The sequence below is a fragment of the Echinops telfairi genome, unplaced genomic scaffold, assembly GCF_000313985.2.
Source record: "Echinops telfairi isolate 266 unplaced genomic scaffold, ASM31398v2 ScPeMD7_3;HRSCAF=10, whole genome shotgun sequence".
Taxonomy (NCBI): Eukaryota; Metazoa; Chordata; class Mammalia; order Afrosoricida; family Tenrecidae; genus Echinops; species Echinops telfairi.
This window is the reverse complement of record NW_022103899.1, coordinates 5,630,791-5,654,405: the sequence shown is the minus strand read 5'-3', so window position 1 is coordinate 5,654,405 and position 23,615 is coordinate 5,630,791. Positions and strand designations below refer to the sequence as shown.

Sequence of the window (23,615 nt, the reverse complement as noted above, 5' to 3'; positions counted from 1 at the left end):
AAAATGTAGGCTCATAGATCTATTTCCCCATCCTCATATAATATATTTGCATATGTACATGTCTTTATCTAGAGCTCTACTTTAGCTTTAATTTTATAAGTCCTGTAAACTCTGAAGACCACCAAATGCTGTCATTCATTTGGTGGTAAAACCTGACCAGAACTGATATGACTTTAATTGTGTTCTTTAGTTAGCTCATCTTTTCATGAATATATGCATGTTTTACTACAGGAATGTTAATGTGGCTGATTATAGAGAGTTGCTTCTTACTCCACTGGAGATATTATATAATGTATTCAGAGTATTATTCTAAAATCTAAATTTTAAAAAATTTGAATTCTGCAATGTATTTGACATGAGCACTTTTAGATAAGGGAATCAACGACATGTAATTAAATATTGTGGTTTCATTTTAAGCTTCTACTTTATTCCTAGGGAGCATGGTGTACAGTAATAGAAATCTGGGCACATGACTTCTTATGATAGGAAAAGTAATAAGAGAAAGTGGGAGAGAGAAAGAGAGAGAGATTCTCACTGAATGATTGCTGGATCAGAGGTGTCCCATGACAGCACATTCCAATATTCCCAGGGGCTTCAAAAGATGCTCAATGAGTAGAATTTGTGAGGCAAAATAACTGCAAAGGGTAAGTAGGGTCTTTTATGACAAGTGTGTGTGTGTGTGTGCATGCATGTGCACGCATGCTTGTGTGCATGTCTGATCACGTATGTCTATGGCTGTCTCCAAGGAAGGGCCCGGAAGGAGTCAACTCTGCCTATGCAGATATAGCGGGAATGCCCAGGTGTCGTCTTATCTTGGGGAGGGCCGTGTTTCGCGCTGTGGCATTACATAAATGTGTCCTCTGATCTACTGCTTTCGCTTGGGGTTGTGAAGGCACCACTGGATTTGGCCCCTGGATGTGACACCCAGAGCTGAACACAGTCATTTGACAAAGGTTCTCAAATCAGGGCTCATCGTTATTGACTTCTGATTTGTCCTGCCTTTAGAGTCTCAATGAGAACCTAAAAGCCATCGAAAAACCCAAACAAAAACAGATGCGATCTTAAATGTCTTCTTTGGCAATACTGCCTACCAGGAGTTTATTCCAGATATTTTTGCTATATAACTATGTTGGCCTTTTTTCTTAACACTTTGCATGTATGGGATAAGATCTTTATTTTGTGTGCTGAAATCATCCTGGTTGCTACTTTCTGGGGCACAGCTTTGTAAGAGTGTGCTAACTCTCTCTTGCACATTATATTCTAGGAAAGAATGAGGAAGGATGGTCACATGTATAGGCATACGCTTGGGGCTGGGTGGAGCAGACGTATTGTTGGGAGCTGCTCTGAAAGCAGAGGTCTGTTCGTTCAAATGTGGACGTGTAGACACAGCTCTTTCACAGTCAGATTGTCTCTCTCACAGTCAGGTTAACTTTTGTGCTTTAATGTTATTGAAAACATCAGGTGCTTAGCCTTGGGAAAAATATTTGCCTGACAAACAAGAACAAGGATGGGGGCGCTATTTTGAGCAATAGTACATTCCCGCTTAACAGTGTATAAAAGCTTGCTGGAAAATAAACTTGGGGCTGCAGTCTTGAATTGCTGTCCTCCTGACCCCAGCTTTTTTGTGTCTGTCTTTTCTCAGTCCTCACCCCCTCATTCGAGTCCCCGTTGCTCTGCCGGCGGGCTCCGGCAACGTATGTGATTTAATTAGCGCCCTCTCCATAGTTAATAGTAAGTGAAGACTACAGTGATAAAAAATATTCCTTATGTCACATTTACTTTTTTGCAACATAGCATCAATTCAAATCCTTTTTGCTTAAGAACTTGTCATTGAATAAAATTGGTAGAAAGGTTGCCTGTTGCTAACATATCCCTGGATGTTTTTACTGTGATTGTTACTTTAATTCTAAAGACAGGTGCTTAGGAATAAATGTATTTCACTTGCTCTTTCAGGGGCATCTGTGTCGAAATAGATGGCATTTTTGTTACAGTTGTTGTTGTCATTGTAATCGCTTCCATGCCCTCATTTGTCTAGAGAGAGCCTCAGGAATCTCCAGCTATTTTGATGTTTGCAGCCTTTACGATAACTCCTTATAATATAGACTACTGATTTCTCCTCTGTATCCTGCTCACTGTTGAAAAGCCAGAGCTATTTTTAACATTTTGCACAATTTCGATAGATGATCCTCCCTTCCACAAGATTGGTGCAAAATCTGGGGAGCCTTTCATAATCATCTCCTTTTTGTGGTTGCTTGAATTTGATCACAGTGGCTGATTTCATGCATTGATAATGAAGGCTTAGGTTGCCTGTTTCTCGGCATAAATCCACCTCAGACTTGTAGGTTGACAGTGCTGTGCGATTCAGCACGCGTGGAGATATGGAACTGAAATTGCTTTGCTTTCTTTACAAATGACTCTGAGTGTGCTTGTCCGTTCCTACAATGTTGCCAGCATGTAAAGGATTCTCAGTGAGCACTGCAAGAAGCCAGCATCTGGGAAGGTTCGGAGCTGCACTGATGTAACGTGGGGCTGGCACGCAGATTACCAGGGCTGGAGTCGAGTCCCGGTAGCGCTGTGCATTCTACCGGTCACATACTGGAACTTTTGTCCATTCAACTTGGCTGCTCTCTAGGCTGGAGAAAGCGCTGCCAGGATGTGGAGCGGACTTCCCAGTAGAGGTGAGCATTTTTATTCTCAAACTTGGATGGGGATCTGGGCGTCAGGAACCGAGAGCCTTGTGTGTGGTGTTTGAGTCTGTGGAGCCATCAGTTGCGTTCGTCACGTTTCTCCGACAGATCAGAAGGAGCCAGGCTGAAGAGGAAAGGAGAGGATGCTTTCATTTTATTGCAAAGTTACTCCCGACATGGGTGTGAGGTGCATTCTTTTCTGCCGTGCTAGCTGTTTGCCGAGCATGCCTTGCCAGTAGATGCCTTCCTTTGCATTTTAAAGATTCAGAACAAGTCAGAGATCTTATGTGATTTGCTCTCATTGCTGAAAGGAGGTAATTAGCAGTGTTATTATGTGCTTATGGTTTATAAAAAGAGGCTGTGAACTAAATGTGCTCTGTAGCCTCTCTGACAGGAAAAACATACAGGAGGAAACAAGGCGTGTTTACAAGGTAGCCGGGAAAGCCAGTGAAATGGATTACATCCTGGAGTCGACGCCTTGTTAAACTTGACATAATTAATCATTAAAAGTTATGACCTGTCATGCGCTGGACAGCCTGCCGTCATTGATCCCTCGTGATGGTATGTGCTATAGGAGAGGAGGGAACGATTGCCAGCATTTCTTCGTGAGCACGCTTGAATTGATGTGACATTTGTAATGTGGCAGATTTTAGCCTGAGAATGTAAATAGCGTACTGCTACTCACATGGGACGTTAAGGACTAAGTCATCAGAGCCAGGAAGGTCTGAGACGGGGTAGTGAGTGTGGAGGCTTAGAAAGCCAAGTGCATGAAGGGGGAGCTCCACGTTAGCCTCCCAGCACAGGGACTCCTTCTTCAGAGGCTCTGCTACACTCTCCTTCCTACATGGGGAGAAGCTGTTTCTAGACAGGGAGCGAGGGTGAGAGTTGGGGTGCCTTCGAGGAGAAGGGTGCTGATGAAGTGTCTGCTTAGCATAGGGTTCTGGAGACAGCTCTTTCCACTGGATTAGAAGCGAACAGGGACAGGGAGTGTGTAAATGTATGTGCTTGTGCTTTTCCTGCCAAATTTCTGTGAGGTGGCTCTTTCACGGCGCTCAGCTCTAAAGTTATAGATACGTGTGTATTTATTTGTTTGATAGAAGATGCAGGAACCCTGTTTACTGCCAGTACATGTAAAGCTTGGCTAAGCAGACGCGTCAGGAGCAGACCATTTGTGTTCGCCAATCTGTCTCTGCAAGTCCCAGGGTCCTCTCTTGCTAGAAGCCACTGTGTGCTTTTGAAAGCATGAAATTAGTTTTACACTGAGCACATGGTTTCTCATTTAGCAGCTCTTTTTATGGTAATGGTCAATTTATGGTTCACTGCCAGGATTTGGGCGTTCTGTCAAGTGGATAGTTTCTGCTAAGGTGTCTCTATGAGATAAAAAGCAGGGGTGGGGGAGGCAATCTAATTAGAAGAGACAGTTTTCAAGCTATTCTGCTCTCTGGGCGCATTGTCCCTTCTCCAAAGTTCTTCATGTGGTTTCCCTTCGGATCTCCAGATGTGAAGTGGCTAACGAGTTGCCACTTTGGACCTTCCTTAATATGCCACCAAAATAGCTATCTGTATTTTCACAAGGGTTTTTGGAAAAAGGAGGAAAAAAATAAGACAACCTGTTTTTTCCTGAAATGCAATGCAGTTGTTCATCATTTTGCAGTGAATTTGTAAAAAAATCTCTTTATCATTATCTGAGTGTTGGTCAATTCATTCCTAGAACACTGTTGGAGCAAGAGCAAGCCTTTCATATATTTTGTGTTGGATACAAACAGCCCATATTTTAGAATAGATATGTATATTATGAATGGAGACAGTTAAGCAATACAATTATCGATTTTAAGAGAGCTTAAAATGTTGAAGCAGAATTTGTTCCCCAGGAAACTGCCTAGTTTTGGGAGATCCATGTTCTCCACCCCCAAATGTATAGAAAGATGACACATCATTTCTGGTTGTGTCCACAGAGCAGCACTGGATCAAACGCACCTGCAAACACTGCGATTGCATGGCCAAGCCTTTGCTTTTCAATAGTCAACAGCACATATTCCCCACCCCGCCGTGTTACACTGAACCCATTTGTACTGGCCAGACTACATTTTGAAATAGCAGGTGCTCAAATTGAACTACTGGAGTATTTAATGAAGTATTTATTCTTGGACTTGCTTTTTACCGAATGGGAATGAATATGCAGGTGGGTTCAAGAGGGTGCCACCATGTGGTTTCCCTCATGTGGTCTTGGCAGTGGAACTGAAGACACCTCTGTGATCTTGAATTTCATGTTTTCTTCTCACTCATCCTTGGACCTTTGCCTAAGTTAAATGACTACACACGATGAAGGATTCAAAATAAAATACTATCATTGAAAAGCAAGGGTGCAATAGGAACCATTTAGAAGGCTGTCTGCTTTCAAATGAAGTATACTATTAGGCAACTCACTGCTTTCTTCTGTTACTTGGGGAAGTCAGACCACAAGCCCTCAGCAGGCTGTCAGAGGGGCTTGGATTTAGGTTTTGACATGCAAATAAGCATCTCCTCTTTTTCACCTCGGCAAAACCCACGACACAGAATTGGGTTGGCTGGCTGCAGATACGAAGGTTAGCAGGGCGTTGAGTTTCTCTTAGAAATTCACGGTGAGGTCACATGCTTAGTAAATGAGAACCTTGCGAGAAGTTTAAGATGTCCGTATTTTCTCAGAATAGGCAAACTTGTCATATGATATAGATCAGAGAAGATTCACTCAGAGAAAGTGAGGGATAATTTGGTGTATCTGTTTGAAGCCATTTCTCCATCATAAGAAATAAGATCTCTGACTCACATGAATCTCCGTGAATTACCTGCCCTTTTCCAGGGATCACAGTTCTGAGTTATTCTTCTGCAAATTTTAAGAACAATCACTTATAAAATACTGCTGATATACTAAGTTTAGTGGAGTGTAATATGAAAAACGACTCTGTATGTCCTCTCGTCTTTCCTACTGTATACGTCCACTGACTACTTGGACTACTTATACAGAATATGTCAGTTGTTTTCAGTCAGGTTACTAAGGTGACTGTCTTTTGGTAAGAAAGTGGATCTTTGCATTGACTTCCACCCACCCACCCTGCCTTTTAGACTTTTCCCTGATTTTCCGATCCTAGTTCCTATCCATGAACTAGGAAGACCTAGCGCGAGGGTGACCTAGGAGCCTTGTGACACCGTGATTAAAAGATGGGCTGCCACTCACAAGGCCAGCCGATGAGGCTTTCTTCTCCTGCTACAGTCTCCGAAACCCACGGGAGCAGTGCTACCCTGTCCCATAGGCTGGCTGTGAGTCAGCATCGTCTCGACAGTCGGTTTCATTTGGTTTTTGATTCGGCACAAAGAGATACTGAATGTTCAAGTACAGTTGACATTTTCCTAAATAATGAGTATGTTTTATTATAAGTATATTCTATGTAATATTTGGGATATAGGTCCATAAACATTAGTCATTTGTTTATGTGAAATTCAAATTTAGCCCGATGTTTTTGTCTGGCTGCCACAGGTTTCTAAATAAGGTGAGTCTATAGCAATGGTCTAGAAAGTTGGTTGTCCCAAGCCTTCATAGGAAGCTTCACATTTCCATTAAAAAAAAATCTACTGTCGCATTGTACACTCTGTTGTCTTGGGACTTTTATATCTGTTGTCTGTAAAACTGTCCTATGACCCCTAACTGTCAATAAAATTGTTTTCTTTTTTAAAAAAAATCTACTGATAGGGTTTATGCCTTAACACTTTCATGGTAAGAAAGTTATCATTTGAGAAACATAGAATATCATGGGAAAGACAGGGGTGGTGTAGTAGAAATTGTGAGTAAATATGTGGCATTTCTGCATGATTACTAAAATAAAGCAATAAAGACAGCACATTCAATAATAGTCATCAGTAAATTTTTAAAGGGGTCCTGGAGGTGAAAGGGTTCATTGCTCAGCAACCACCTGAAAGACTAGCTCTGTGGGAGGAAGATGTGGCAATGTGCCCCTGCAACTATTACAACCAGAAAATCCTGCCACGTGGGGCTGCTGTGAGCCAGAACTCAATGCACCCAACAATAGCAACAACATTACATCAATCACAATGGATAAGATACACGGCTGTTCCAATTCCAGTGATCCGTTACCCATGGAAACATTTTTTCCCCAGGATTTTCCTTCCCCAGTGAGTCTGATCTGTTTATGTATTACATGAAATAACAGCAATAATAGATAATTGATCAAGGATTCACGAGGCTGAGAGAGGGAGGGAGGGAGGGGGAAAGAGGAGCTGATACCAAAGGCTCAAGTAGAAAATGTCTTGGAAATGTTGATGGCAACATGTACAAGTGTGCTTGATACAAATGAATGATGAATTGTTGTAAGATTTGTAAGAGCCCCCCAATAAAATAATTAGTAATAAAAAAAGATGGAAAATGGATCCCTTCTCAACCCCCCCCCCCCCCCCAATCTCTCCTCTCATTGTGCTTGTGATTTGAAGACTCAATTTTCTGGACTGTCAACTCCTAGGTTTCCTGCAGAGGCTGAGTACCTTGCAAACTTGACTTATAAGAAAATCTCTGCAATTCTTTAATTATTCAACTCACCATAATTGAGGAAAATAGAATAGAGATAGTATTTATTGTATAACTGTTATGTGCCTCAAAACTACATAAAATATTTATAGGCAGGGTTTTATTGAATCCTTAAAGTATAGCATTATTATCCTCAGTGTACATATGTCAAACTAATTACCCAAACCCTGTTGCAATCTAGAGCTATCTTAATTCTGATTTCATCCCTTGAGTTGATGCCAACTCAGAATAACCCTACAGGACAGGGTAGAACTGTTTCCTGTGAGTTTGGAGACTGTAACTCTTTAAGGGAGTACAAAGCCCCATCTCTCTGCCTCAGGACAGCTAGTAGTTTGTGGATCACAGCTCAATGGGTAACCAGAAGCAGAGCATTTTACCCTAATTCTCAACACATCTCTTACCTGTCTGCGTTACCTCCCCTCAGAAGGAGAGTCTTGCTGGGAGGCTTTTCCTCCTGTCCTTCCTCTCATGTAAGACTGAGTTGAAAAATTGTCTGTGTACTCGCAGCTTTCTGAAGACGTCTTCTTTATTCCCAAGTCCCAATCCTGTGTCTCCTATTTTTGGTTGGGGATAGGAATGACTGGATATCTGTGTATAGGTTATTTCTCAATGGGCGAGAAAATACATAGAATGGACCACATAATACTCTACCAGAATTTTGTGCAGCTGACCTTGCAGTTGATAGTGAATACTGTAGAGGACGTGTTTGTAGAAATTTCTTTAAAATAACCTTTTTGTACACAGTGGAAAATACTACCTCCATTCTCTCAGTCAGCGGTGTACCGATTTGGAGTCCCAGTGGATCAGATGAGTGTGTAGTCTATGAAATAGTTTGGGGGATTAATTAACTCAACTATCCCAACAACTCCACCTTCTTTGAATTAACTGCAACTTCCAGTGATCTAGCTTACTTTTCCATTTATACAGCCTTTTAGGACAAAATCATCATTTAGTTTCATTTCCCCCTATGTCCATTAGCAGCAAACCACTATTTCATTCGGATTATACTAGAGTTATAATGATGTTATTATTGCCTTCCCACTTCAACTGGTTTTCCACTGCTGCCTAGTCATAAATGTTACTGCGTTTTACACGACTTCTTCTAGTTTTAGAATACGATATTGCTTGTCTTTTCTCTTCTGTCGACTGTCACTCTTCTCTAGTCTCCATGCTAGCTCCAGCACTGGCCCAGGTGATTCAATCCTATTCAACTTTGTTGGTGTTTCTCTTATGGCAAAACATTGGAATGTAAATTTCCATTACTAAGTATATTTCAAAAATATTATTTTCCTTTCAAATTATCCTCAATTGTTTAGAAAAGACACTTTCTGGTAAGATATTGGTAGTATTTAAGGTAGGTAACTTGTAACAAATTAAAGTTATAAGCATGTTCCAGGGCTCTATTCTCTTTACTTTCTAGGAAGTGACATTTCTCAGTATCAGTTCCATCTCCTGCTTGGTATGGGGAATCTTTCACACCACTGGGACATTTCCTGGAGCATCTTTTATGGACATTTCAAAAATCACGTGTGAGTTTCAGAAGAAGTACAGAAAACTGAATGAAGGCCGAACATGATAGTGGGACAGGGAAAAAGTAAAAGTAAATAGAGGCAAAAACTAGCAGGCAAAATACATTTATAGAGGTATAAAAATATGCATGTACATAAGTAAATATATTAATATATAATGATAGGGATATAGGTCTAGGTACATGCATTTATAGATTAAATATTAAGGTAACAGATGGACATTGGGCCTCTACACAAGTCCTTGCTCAACACAAGAACACTGTTCTAGTAACCTGGCATTCCGTGATGCTCACCTTCCCGACATGATCGCTAAAGACAAAAATGGGTCAAGTTAATATGGTGAAGAAAGCTGATGGTGCCCGGCTATTACTAGATAAAGTGCCTGGGGTCTTAAAGGCTTGAACTTAAACAAGCTTGAACTGAAACAAGCAGCCATGCAGCAGGGAAGCAACAAACCACATGGAAGAAGCATACCAATCCTTGTGCTCACAAGGTGTTTGATGGGATCAGCTATCAGGCATCAGAAGACCCAAAGCAAACAACTATTTCTATATGAATGAGAGGGGTTGGAATGGAGATCCAAAGCCCATCTGTAGACAATTGAGCATCCCCTCATAGAAGGGTCATAAGGAAAGGACGAGCCAGCCACACCAAAGAAACACAGAAAAACCCTCTCATTCTTTAATGCTTCCTGCTCTACCCCCCCAGCCCCATCCTCCCCACTATCATGACCCCAGTTCTACCTTACAAATCTTGTTAGAGCAGATCATATACACTGGTACAGATAAAAATCCAGGGCAGATAAACCCCTCAGGACCAAAAATGAGAGTAGTGATACCAGGAGGGTAGGGGGAAGGTGGAAGGAGAAGGGGGAGAGAGGGGGAACATATCCAATGATCAGTGTATAAGCCCTCATTCCCACCCCAGGGAACAAACAAGGGAAATGTGAGTGAAGGGAGAGAGGGACAGTGTAAACTATGAAAATAAAAATAATTTATAAATTATCAATTATATCAATTCATGAGGTTGGGAGAGTGGGGGAGAGAGGGGAGAAAGAGGAGCTGATACCAAGGGCTCAAGTAGAAAGAAAATGTTTTGGAAATGATGGCAACATATGTACAAATGTGCTTGAAAGAATTGTATGGATTGTTACAAGAGCTGTATGAGCCCCCAATAAAATGATATATTAAAATAAAATTTAAAAAGAAACCTTGGAGGGAAAAAAAAGAAAATGTATGATAATGGTGGTTCTACTTTTTCCTCTGACTCACTCCCTGCCAATGTTTGATTTTTCAGAAAATGATGTGGGAATAGATTTACATCTAGAACCTTTCTGCTTCTTCTACTAAATTGAGGGAATTTCTTGGTTTAGGTATCTTCTAGTTTCTGGGAAAGTTTTGCATCTGAACTTTGAAGACATTTAAAAATATCTAGTGGTAAGCAGATTCAGAAATGACTTCACGGGGTCTTCTTTTTCTGACACTTTCTTCTGCATGGTGCATTTTTATCATTGCGGAATATGTAATGCTGTGTTCACAATAGATTAGTTAACTCTTGCCTAACTGGAACTTCTGGGTTTTGTGTAATTTGGATACATAATTAATTTTGTGTAAATTTAGGGACGTAGCCTGTAGAATCTTCTGTTTGCAGTAGAAATGAGAAAAGGTATAAACTGTTAATTCTCACAACATTCCTATAAAGAAGTACTGTTAATAGCCCCATTTTACAGGTAGGTAAGCAGGCATACATAAAGATTAAGGTGACTTGCCCAAAACCATCCAGCTAGCTGAGCTGTGGTTTGAACATAGGCAGTCCACTCCAGAATCCATGCTTTGAACTATTCTTTCTATATTATTTCTGTGTCAGGCCTCTAATAGAATATATATTGACGTGGTTTATGAACAACATAGAACAATATAGTGTGATAATGTACTTTAATCCAGTGCCTGCATTCCTATGCCCAAAGTGTACTTTGCCAGCATTAACCAAAGGCAAGACTCCAGGGCTCTGCAATGGCATGATGAGAACAATGATACCTAGGCTTTTAGACTGATGGACGCTATTTAGCTGGGGTTAGAAATACATAGAAATACATGGCTAATGTAACTCCTGATTCCTAGAACACACACTCTATATTGTTGCTATTATTGTTTTTGTTAGTTGCCATGGAGTCGTATTTTTGATCACACTAATAGAAATAGAGTGTCACAAGGAAGACTGTGGTCTTGTTCTTGATCATCCAGTCAGAGCATACAGAAGACCTTAGATGTTTTTATTTGAGACCACCATGACCAAGGCATATTGAGTACATTTATCCAGAAGAAGACATTATTCAGGGACTTATAATATCTAATGTTTTTTATTATTTAAAAAAAAAGTACTCTGGTAAAATTAAGATCAGTGGGTTGAATCTTCAGGTAGAAAGAGTTATGCTTGATATAAAGAAGAGTTTCCCAACAACACTTTTTGAAGGTGAAGGAATTCCCTTTGGAACCTGGTACTCATTTCTCATTGGTGGTACTGAAGCCAATGGTAGATTGCTATTTGAGTGTGTGATGAAGTAGGTCGCAGATCAATGGGTGGTTAAACTTTATATCTTCCAACTCCAGAGCATTATTTTATAAGCATATTAAATTGAAAAGGTTATATATGAGGGGGTACCCAAAAAAACACCAGAAAAAAGCTATACTGGACAGAGCTTTTATAGTAAGCATTTTTTTCCCACTAGGTAGCCATGGAGCAACTCACTCTGAGTTAGTGCACCCAGTGACTTCACCTGGGAAGGTTCTCTCTGGTCACAGTGAATTTTTTCTTAAAAGCAGTTTTGCTTGAGCCTCGTGTTTTGTGATGACCAATTTAAGAGAACAGTGTGCAGCTGTGAAATTTGTTTCCTGTTTGGAAAAAATGCCACAGAAGCTGTAGTGATGTTGAACATTGCTTACAAGGACATCACTATGGGAAAAACTCAAGTGTATGAGTGGTTTTCTTCTTTCAAAAAAGGTGAAATGTCATTGATGATGAATCTGGCTGTGGACATCGTCAACTTCCTGAATGAACAATACGTGGACAAAATCTGTGTGATTGTGCTCAAAGACTGACGCCGGACCACTGAAGAGATGGGGAAGCCATCTAGACTATCTTGGAGCTCGGTTTAGTGGATTTTAATGGAAGATTTGGGAATAAGAAGGGTCACTGAAATTTGTGCCTTGGGTTCTGACTGACCAAGAAAAAGAGCGTTCACTGGAAACATATTGAGCTTTGAAACAACAGCTCTGAATTGACCCAGGCTTTTTCCCCAAGGTCATTACTGGTAACGACACATGGTGCTATTCTTACTACCCCAAAAGCAAACATCAATCAAGCCACTGGAAGACACCTTTGGCACCTCACCTCCTAAAAGCTCATCAAGTGCAATCAAAGATCAAGACGGTGTTCTTTTTTTTTTTAATGTGAGGTGGATAGTACATTTTGAGTTCATTCCACCATGTCAGACTGTTAATCAAGCTTTCTATTTAGAGGTTATAAAAGATTGCATAACAGTGTGTGACAAAAAAGGCCTGATTAGTGGCAAATGGGGGACTGGTTTTGCCACCATGACAATGCAACTGTTCACACAGCCATCGCAAAACAGTATGCCTCTCTTGCCCCACACATCTGACTCACCTGACCTAGCTCCATTCGACTTCTTTTTGTTTCCACAAATGAAGAAGGACATGAAAGGGCAGCAATTTGAAGACATAGAAGAGGTGAAGTAAAGATGAGGGAGGTGCTGTCAGCTATCCAAACAGATGAGTTTGAAAAAGGTTTCCAAGAATGGAATCGCAGATTTGACAAATGTATTGTGTCCAGGAAAGCAGTTTGATCATTTAGCAAATGACTTCACTTTTTTGGGCAACATCATAATTCAAAGATGTTAACTCTTTTGCACTCCTCCATATTTATTTGCCAGCTTTTGCACGGACATGAAACTATTGAAAATACCATGGCATGGGTCAGGTGCACCTTAGTCCTCCCAGTGATAGCTTTGCTCCTTAACACTTCAGAGCAGTGCTTCTCCACCTGTGGGTCGCAGCCCCTTTGGGGGTGGAATGACCCTTTCACAGGGGTTGCCTGATTCATAACAGTAGAAAAATTACAGTCATGAAGTAGCAACAAAAATAAATTTATGGTTGGGGGGGTCACCATCATATGAGGAACTGTATGAAAGGGTCACAGCATTAGGACGGTTGAGAACCACTGCTTTAAAAAGGTTTTGCGCAGCAGATTTGTCGGATGCAGTATGTTGTCTGAGTTTTTGACTGCTGTTTCCATCATGAGTTTTATGGTTTAGCATGTAGTAAATACTCAATAAATATAGTCCATTGTTATTTTCATATTGTTCTTTCTTCTAATTTTTTAATTAAAATTTTTAGAATTATAAAAATTATAATCTAGTTCAAATTACTATATAGCTAAGATAAATATCTAATAAATTTATATTTATATTCTTCTAATAAAATGATCATTCTAGTAAAAATGCTCGAGTATATTTTATATAATAACTATTATATAAATATCGGTTATATTTTATATAACATATAATAGACCCTGAGAAATAAACAGTGTAGTTAGCATTGACAAGATGTACGGTGATGTCATGCACTAAACCCAAGTGGGGGGGCAATAGCCTGGAAGTTTTGAGCAGATAGTGGCTGCACACAAAAGACCCTTGGCGGGAAAGGAAAGGAGTCTCAGAAAGGGGATTCGGGATTCTTCCTGCTTTTAACTCTCAGTTCATCATTGCCCTCAATTGTTTTATTTTATCCTTACCTGGGACACAGCTAGAGCTATGACGATAATCAGAATCAATTGAAAGGTGAGTGGCTTGCCAAAGAGTAGAACTCGAAGTGGAACCTATTCACCCACACCCTCTTCAACAGCTTCCACAACGGCACACCAGCTTCTTCTCTGGCTCTACGCGCAGCTCAGTGTAAGTGCTTGTGTTTGCCCGAGGATGTACTAACAGCAACTGCAGCAGGATGCTGAAGTCTGGAAATGAAGACAACAAGTGGAAAGGAAATGTGCTCAGAGACATGACTGGCAGGGCAAAGTTTTTAAGCTTCCCAGTGGAGAGAAAGACAACGTTAAAGGAAGGTTAGAATCATGAATATTGAAAAGTCCCAATAGTGGCCTTACTAATCTTAACACTATTATCAGTATCTGAATTAATGCTATTAATTAATTAATTGATGCTACTGTTAGCATCTGAATACCGAAAGTGCTTTCTGTGTAATATTATTGATTACCCTGGACACACCTCGTAATGTAAGCTTTGTGCGTAGAAATAGTGAATAAGAACCAACTTGTATTAGAGTTTAAGGTTTGGGTAAAAGGGGGCAGAGTGATAAAACTTGGGCTTTGAATTTGTTAATCGAAAGATAAGCTAAAAATATCTGAAAATCTGATGGAGAAAAGATAGTCTGTTGTTAAATATTTTTAGAGAAAGTTGAAGTCGTCAAAACATATCAAACCAGAGAAATCCTCAAATTACTCTACATTTATTTTAATAAATATAGATTGTAAGTATAGATGAGTTGGTAAAAATAATTCTTCATCTAATCAGCACTTTTAATTACTAGCTGCAAGTACCAAGGTCATGCGGACTAATGTATTATGCTTATTTTTCTTATCACATTTGAATATGTTTGTAACCTTTTAAAAAATAATAAATAGGATAACATAGGTGTATTTAAGGAATAGACTTTCCTCTTTTTCCAGATTGAATTACTTGGTGCTGTGGGTTAGGTATTGGACAGCTAACAGTAAGGTTGGGGGTTCAAACCCAGCAGCCACTGCACAGGAGGGAGATGAGGCTGTTTGTTGCCCTAAAGATTTACAGTCTGGGAAACCCTACATTGGGTTGCTGAGTCCGAATGGCTGCAATGGCAGTGGGCTTAGTTAGGAGCTACACAGACATTACACATGGTCTGTCATTATCATACTGCATATTAATTATTTTAATATCTTTCTTCCTAGTGCGTGAGCACCTCTATGATGGTCTGTGTCCTTTCATTCATTATCAGTGATGGTACATCAGTACATGTTATTGTATATGTGTGTTTACATGTGCATACAGAATTTTATTGTGATGGTAACAATTATGTTTTATCCATACACTATGATGTTATACAGTGATGGAAAATAAGATATGTTGAAAGAAGTTGATATGGGTAGTGTACAAGATATAAGAAAAACAAGCAATATGCAAGTCTATGTATTTTGTTTAAAAGGTGTGTGTGTGATCATACAGATGTGTTGGTATTAGGTTAGGTTCTATCAAGTTGATTTTGACTCATACTGACCTCATTTGGAAAAAAGTAGAACTGCTCTGTTTTCTTAGCTGTAATGTTTATAGAAGCAGATCACCATATTTGTGTGTGTGGAAATATAGAGAGACAGAGGAGGGAAAAAGTTGGGGAGGAGAAAGACTGAGAATGAATGAATCTATTTCATAAGGGGCCTGGGGACTGAGTAAGAAATATAATTACTTTTAATTATTATAGCCTTTGTACTGTTTGAAGTAGACTTAAACTCATACTCTTTTTGTTCTCTTGAATTATTAAATATATTCATGGTTTACTTTTGAAAATCACATTTGCATATAAAAGAGGAAATGAAAGAGGAAAAAGTTACAGGAAAATGGAGAGCATGTGATGTGATCAGAATTTACCACCACAGTAGAGGCTGTAGGGTTGCCAGTGGATTTATGGTTTTTGCCATTATTTAATGGGTAAGAAAAGGCATAGCGCAGAAGCCAGCTACCAGGATGTTGGGTGCCCTTGTTGCCCTCTGTCCTACCATGTGTCTGTTCCCTACAAGTTCAGGGTGACAGCTGCTGTGTGGTCAAGTCCTGAGCAGATATTTAATTGAGTCTATTATGACCGTTCCCGGTGTCCAGGTTAACTTGCCTGCTGATACATGTTTACCTTCCAGTACGTTCTGGAAATTCACTCCTCATCTCAAATGTCCCTTTCACATAATACTTCCATTTGCTTACTTATGAAATTTTCCACGAACTTTTTGAACTTCTCCCATGTGGGGACTGTAGGGTACTTCATTTTTGTAAAGGAAGTGGAAACATCCAAAGTACGCACCATAGTGTAAGTCCCTCTATCATATTCAAAGAAGCCCTGGTGGTGTATTGGTTATGCATTGGTCTGTGATCCACATGGTCTGGAGTTCGAAACCACCAGCAGGTCCTGGGTGTTCTAGCCCCGTAAACAGTTCAGCCTTGGCAACCCACAAGAGGTCACTCTGAGGCAGCAGTGACTCGATGGCAGTGAGTTTGGTTTGGTCTCATATTAAAAGGAGAGAAAGATGGAAGGCCATGCTGAAATAATAGTAACCCAAAACCAAACCTACTCTCATCAGTTCAATTCGGACCCATAAGGACCCAATATATGGTTTCTAAGACCGTGAGTCTTTATGGGCGCAGCAGACAATCTCATCTTTCTCCCAAGGAACATCGGGTAGGTTTGAAATGCAGATTTTTCAGTGAGCTGCTCAACATTTATCACACAGTGCTACCAGAGCTGCTTAAAATAATACTGTGGCATGCCTGGAAGGTCACACATGTAACAGCACTCAGTACTGCATTGAGGTCACTCTGCTATACCGTAGGTTCCTATCTTAACCTCACATATTTAGTTTTCTGTTCCGGAAACATAGCACTGAGTGAATTTACCTGTCAGGTTAAGACGCAAGGTTTTGATGAAATGATAGGTGTTTTCTCGTGAATCTTTTTGCTTCTATAGATTTAATGTTGAGTTCAATTGCTAATTAATTCATTTAATTTTGTTTAATAAGCTCAAAATGTCAGCTGCAATTAAATGTGGTGATTTTATTTTATACTCAAGTCAGCTTGTACCACTGTGGAGTGAAGGGCTTGATTCATATTATGATCAACTGACTATTGCTCAACTGGATACTTAGCTTCTGTCTTATAAGCACCCTAAATTGGATGCACTGCTTTACAATCTTTAAAATATGCTGTCTTTGCATTTGAAGAGTATATACTACTCTCGAGCAACAGCACAATCGCCGATTTTAAGAGTTCATTGACACCTCAAGACTAAGGGTGACATTTGTGTTTTTTAATCTACGCAGAGCCAACTAGTTGGTAGAATGCCACACTATTAGTCTCATTAGCAATGTGTTACTGTAGCTGAACTAACTGGACACAGACACTTAATACTAATAGTCGATGTACTTCTATATTCCTTGGCCTCATGCACATGACAACAGAAACAACAAGGAAGGATGCCTCACTAAATTCTCCTTACTTGATAGTTTTAAAAGGGTCAAAGAAATTCCCCTACTACAAAGAAGAGAGACCCTAATCTGAATTAGAAAACATTGTCTTTGGTAAACGTTATTTCTTTGTCTAAAGCTCAGAGCCAAATGGTGGTCCCTGATGGTTTGTCTAGAGTGTAGGGTGGTTGGGAGGAACCTATGGGAAGCAAAGTTGGCAAAGCAATTAAGCTAGTCATGAAGAGTCTAGGTTGCAAGGCACAGATAGTACGCCCGTAATGGCTGCACAGTTGGGGGATTTTAAATTAGTACCAATGCCCAGGCTCCACCTGACTCTGTTATTTTTAAAAGCTCTCCAGTTGGTTCTGAAGCACCTTTAAGAATTGTTGGCTAAGGGGTTAATGCACTCTGTTGAGCTGTGGTAGTGAAGTCTTGGGATGAATGGCTTGTGGAGGAACTGCCAAGGCAGGTGAAAGAGCAGAGTAGCAAAGCATATGCGAGTTGGAATCAGGAAGCACCGGCCTCAATTCCTGCCCCTGCCTCTTATGAGCTGCGTGGGAAAGTACTCTAACCTCTCTAAACTCAGTTTTCTCACCTGAAATATCCCATGAATATGAAGATGTTGTTTCTCAATGTATTCTTTATCTTGGTCTATACACTTCCGTAGGCTGTGATTCCACCTCTTGTCCATTTCCATCAAGTCAAACAGCGGATTCCATATCCTTGGGGAACTCATATTGCGTTCATTTAAAATTTTCCATTTTTGAGTTTGGGGAACAAAAGGTAGTCTGAAGGGACAAGATGAGGGCTGTAGAGTGGTTGGGATGAAGTTTCCCAATGAAATTCAACCAAGGTGTAGTATAGCACCAACGAATCACATACAATTTCTCTAGTTTCTGAATAGCCCCCCACCCCCCCCATGACCCAGTTCTATCTTACAAATCTGGCTAGACCAGAGAACACACATTGGTACAGATAAGATCTCTTGACACATGGAATTCAGGGCAGATTAATTCCTCAGGAACCGTAATGGGAGTAGGGATATTATGAGGGTAGGGGGACAGACGTCCGGTCAGGGAGTGGGAAGGGTGAGAAAGGGGGAAACCCATCACAAGATTGGATATATAGCCCCCCCAAAGGGGACGAATAACAGAAGTGTGGGTAAAGGGAGACAGTGGGCAGTATAAGGTATGAAATAACAAAAAAGATACATAATTGATCAAGGATACATGAGGGGGGAGGGAAGGAGCAGAAAAAAGAGGAGCTTATACCAAAGGTTTAAATAGAAAATGTTCTGGAAATGATGATGGCAACATATGTACAAATATGCTTGGTAAATTGATGTATGGAATGTTATAAGAGCTATAAGAACCCCCAATAAAATGATTTCAAAGGGAAAAAAAAGATAAATTCTCATAGGGCAGCCCTTGCTTTCCTTGAAGAATAAGCATTTCGATGAAAGGGGGTAAAAATCCCCCAGCAAAACTTCCCTGATCTTTTTCTCACCAAGGCAGTTTTCAATTAAAAAAAATTCTTCCTAATAAATACCCATTGTTATCCTTTGAGAAAAATCTATCAAGATCACTTCTTTGAAATGCAAAGAAAGTAGTGCCCTCTGTTTTGACACTTAACTGGTCCAGCAGATCCCCTGGGAAGCCCCTGTTGTGCCTGGGCATTATTTTTGAAGGTGCCTTGAGGATATTAAGGTGCATTACTGAGAGAACTTGGCTGTGGCCATCCCCTCATCTCAGAAACCTGCACCAGCTGATTGGGTTTGGAAGAACCCCTGCATCTCTGAACTGGAGCCACTAGCCAGACTTTGTACCTTGCCCTCCAAACCCAAACCAAACTCCCTGCCATCGCCAGGTCAATGCCAGCTCCTAGTGAGCCTGGAGCACAGAGGAGAACCGCCCCTGCGTGTTTCTGAGACTGAGTCGTTATGGGCGGAGAAAGCCCTGTCTTTCTCCCTCAGAGCAGCGGAGGTTTTTGAACTGCTGACCTTGCAATAAGCAGCCCAACTCATAACCACTACACCAAAGAGTTTCTCTTAACCTAACATGTAATATTTTACATTAGGTCTATCCTTCCAATACAGTGAAGTATCCTTCCGATCCAGTAGAGGTGGGGGAGATAACAGACAAAGTGGTGCACAATTTCTATAGAAAAAAAATGTATATGAAAAATGTGAAAAATAGGGGTAAGGTGTAGGACCTAAGAAGTCAAGTACGTACTGAAGTGTTCCTGTCACGTTGAGGTTCACATTTCAATAGGATATGTATGATATTCTATGGAAGAAAGTCTTCTTGAGCACTTGGGGCCTGATGGAAGAGGCCCTTTACAGCTGTCAGTTGTTTGTGGTCCCATGAGTTATCGTCCATATGGGGCACTTTTGAGAGGTATGCACGATTATTCTAGGATGCAGCCATAAACTTAGGTTATCTAATTAGAGCGATGGTCAGTCTTACAATGATCCACAAACAAGTGTTAAGTTGACCGAACGAGAATCCCGATGTAGTCTTCACAATTTGAACCACAATGAAAGTACTTCCTGTCTTGAAACACTGGCATTCATCCACCAGTTATCCTAAGAGCTCCTAGCCCTGTGACCCTTGGGATATTCAGGAAATGAGTCAAGGCATCGTTCACATACTCTGTGTCCCCTGAAAACCAAGAATGGAACTGGAAAAGAACCTATGCTCATTAATAATAAATCTATAAGCTTGAAAATACAAGGCTCGCACTCTTATTTCTCACTCTGATGTTATCCTTGCAGTCCTCAACATGCTGAAAGCTTCGCTCTATTTTCTGAGACCATTTTGTGCCCTTAAGACTCTGTTCCCATGGAATCTCTCACTGGATTGAGTCCACCTCCAGCTGTCTCAATTGTGTTTAATCACCAGGAAAGTTCTGTTGATTGTCAGTGATGTGTGCTTGATTAATTCAGCTTTCCTGTGTTGCCTTTTTACCTGTGTCTTTCAGCATGTGCTAGAAAATTAAAATTTTCCTTTTGGGCCTTTTAGGAAATCAAACCAAAAACATAAAGTTCATTTCTCTCTCTCTCTCTCTCTCTCTTTCATAGAAGAAAACCTTCACTAGTTTTAACCCAGTTTAGATTTGAGTGTAAAGATTTTATATGACCTATACCTTCTTTGAAGGAGCTCTGGTGACTTAGTGCTTACATGTTGGACTGTGATGTGCAAGATTAGTAGTTTGAAACTACCAGTCACTCAGAGGAAGAAAGAGAGGGCTTTCTACTCCCCTTCACAGGGACAGCTCTACCCTGTCCTGCAGACTCACTATGTGTCACATCGACTGCATGGTGTGAGTGACTCCTGCTTTTGGAGTTATTTTTAAATTCTACTGTTTGCTATATTATCTCCGATACTAGAATTTTAAAAATAAACCATTTAAATCTTTTACATATTAACTTCTGTTTTTCGTAGTTTCCTGGTTTGATCTTTTCCCAAGAATTAAAAGATGAACTTTAAAATTAGAAATGCCTAAAACGATGTGACTGTTTTGGAAAAGTATTTTCAGATTGATTTCTGCCTCTGATGGTTTAAATTAGTATCCTATCCTAAATGCTTCTTTACTGAGAGTTTACAGATGTGATCTGTAACAATTAAAGACTATAATTTACTATCTAGTATTCTAGATTTCAGATGCTATTCATTCTTTAACAAAAACAAAACAAAACAAAAAAACAACAACCCCCAAAAGGTGTGACACATTGGGACGGGGCTATGGTGGCAGATAACTTTTAAGTTACTCTTTCTTTTTTACTACAAATATGATAATACTGCTAACTTTTTACAACAGTAAAATGAGGGGACATTTTTTGCTATCAAATAACTTACAAACCCAAATGAACAAATGCTTATCTTTCCACTGAGGCTTTCTTCCATATAAGAGAAGTGATATGGTATATAACAGGTAGATTTTCTGAATTCTCATCCTGAGGCTGCCTCCAATTGATTTCCATACATAGCGTAAGTCACAACTCTCTGGACTTAAATATATTTATCTCCAAAATGAGAGAGTTGGAATCAATTTTGCTTGAAACTCCTTAAGAACTGTTTAAGAAAGGGGATTGTGGGACAATTCTAAGGAGACTTTCCAGGTGACTTCATCTCTTCACGGTGCGTCCAGGTGGCAGAGTGGGGATGAGCTGGGATTGAAATCTGCACGGTCAGCAGCTCAAACCCAACGGCTTCTCACGGGAGGAGGAGGAGGAGGCTTTCCACTTCTGTGAAGCATTACAGTCTCTCAGACCCCCAGGGGCAGGCTTATCTTGTCCTGTAGGATCTCTGTGGGTCGGGATTGACTCTGTGGCAGTGAGCTTGAGTTTTTATCTCTTTGCAGCTTTTTAAACCTCCGCTTAAATTCTTGACAATTAACTGCACTAGTAATTGTAAGATCTCCTGTAATGCGTGTTTGAATTTATCCAGAATTAGTTGCTCTAAGAACATGATGGATTAAGTCAGAGATTACCATTGCAAGATGTAAGCCATGCACATTTTATTCAGAGGAATTTCTCATCAATTTTTGTCTGAAGGAGTCAAATTTGACCAAAAGGGCAATTGCTCGCCGAGAACAGGGATGAGCGGCATTCGTTTTAAGATTCCGGTCATTTCTTGTGATTGTGATGCTTCTCAGAAATCTGTGGAAGTGCTCATATTGTTCATTACCATCCATATTCATGCATTTTACCAATAAATATCCTTTTTATAGACTTCACAAAGCTGCCCTAGCGATGTGATTAGTCACTCAATGAAAACCTGCTGCCTTCAAGCTAGTCTGGGATCTGCTCACAAGGAAGATTTCCTCAGTGTGAAAAATAAGTATTTTCAGTCACTGTGCTAGCTTTGATGTGCACCCTATGGCCTAAGTCCATAGAATTTAGGTGTGACATGGTTTTCCATGGGGGTTATTGAAAACAGTGTTTTTCACTTGGGCATGCTCATTGGTGACATTTTTCAGCACATAATTCCAATTTGATCTTTGCTCCATATATAATTCTGAATTTGTAAATATAGAAGTATGTCTAAGCAAGAACGCTATAAGTGCTTAAATACATTATAAATATTTTGGATGGTAGTATACTGAAAATGTTAGAAATCATCATTTGTAACTGTAGAAATGAAATGTTTTCACATATTACTTTCTCTAGTTTGAAGGATCTTCCTCAAGTATTTCATCATAAGGCAGCTCATGCTTTAGAATATTAATATTGGTAATTTTCTAATAACCAGAATTCTGGAAAGTTCTATGGACCAGAAATTAAGCTGGTTATATTTTGTATTGCTTGAGGATGTTGTTCCTATGTGTCTTTTTGAAAAGATAAATCTGATGGTCATATGAGAGTGTAATATAATTTGAATTTATAAAAATAAAATAATAGGGTTAGAGACATTATATGATAATTTGCCTCCGTTGATACTACATTACAACTTTCTTTCAGGATAGCTGTGATCTGTTTTTCATGTCGAGTATTGTTCTTCTCATCACACCTGGTTTCGTTAGTCCAGGTTTTCCATAGAACCCACACATTAGATGCTGTACAGGAGTTCTGTTTCACATGGCGTGGCATGTTCATTTGGAGTGCTTGGGTTGAAGTGATAAGGTCTCCATTCTCCGTTAGCAGCCAGGGTACTTACTTAACCTGTTTGTGGTTTAATTCCCATATCCTAAAGGAAAGGAAAACTATGCATGCCATATCCGATTGCAGAGCCCTGGTGGCATAGTGGTTATGCATTGGACTGCTAACCAAAAGATCAGCAGTTTGAAACCACCACCCACTCCCTGGGAGAAAGGTGAGACTTTCTGATCCCATTAAGAGTTACAGTCTTGGTTTTGAGAATGATGATGGCAACAAATGTACAAATGTTCTTGACACAATGGATGTATGTGTGGATTGTGATAAGAGTTATACGAGCCCCCAATAAAATGATTTAAAAAAAAAGAGTTACAGTCTTGGAAACCCACATTGGTAGTTCTACCCTGTTCTATAATGTCATATGAATCAGAATCGACTCAATAGTACCAAATTGAGGTGGGTTTATTCAACTTACGGAGGTACCAAACATATAGCATAAGATGAGTCATAATTACTTTACCTTCCTCCTTATAGATCAGTTATTATATAAACAACAATAGGCCATACTATTCTGGCTACATTTATGTTATTGATATTGGACCTTGGCATCATGAAGTAAAGCATAAAGTCTGGAATAGGAAGACAAAAGAAGAATGACCTGTAATAACATAATCAACCAGCTACCACCAACATTACTATGTGCCAAGGGCTGTGTGCAGGCAGACCTTGAAGATACGGCGGAATTAGTTCCAGAGCAGTGCCATAAAGCAAATATCACAAATGAGCAGGACACACACACACATGCACACATTTTCAGGGGTTTACTAGTGCATGTGAAAGTTTTGTTTCCACTATGCTCTAGTTTTCATTTATTTATTTATTTATTTTAAATCATTTTATTGGGGGCTCAAACAACTCTTATCACAATCCATACATCC

General features: G+C 39.9%; 1 protein-coding gene across 4 annotated transcripts in view; it reads left to right on the top strand.

Annotated features, from left to right (window-relative positions):
- Window positions 1-23,615, top strand: part of ZNF385B (zinc finger protein 385B) — a 402,950-nt gene that overhangs the window by 17,710 nt on the left and 361,625 nt on the right. Inside the window, exon 1 of one of the 4 annotated variants that reach the window (XM_045297027.1) lies at window positions 2,432-2,678. The exons of the other annotated variants lie outside the window; for them this stretch is intronic. Coding sequence (XP_045152962.1) covers window positions 2,654-2,678 — 25 coding nt within the window. The 5' untranslated portion in view covers window positions 2,432-2,653. Of the gene's footprint in view, window positions 1-2,431; window positions 2,679-23,615 lie in introns of those variants that run through there. 4 annotated transcript variants of the gene reach the window in all.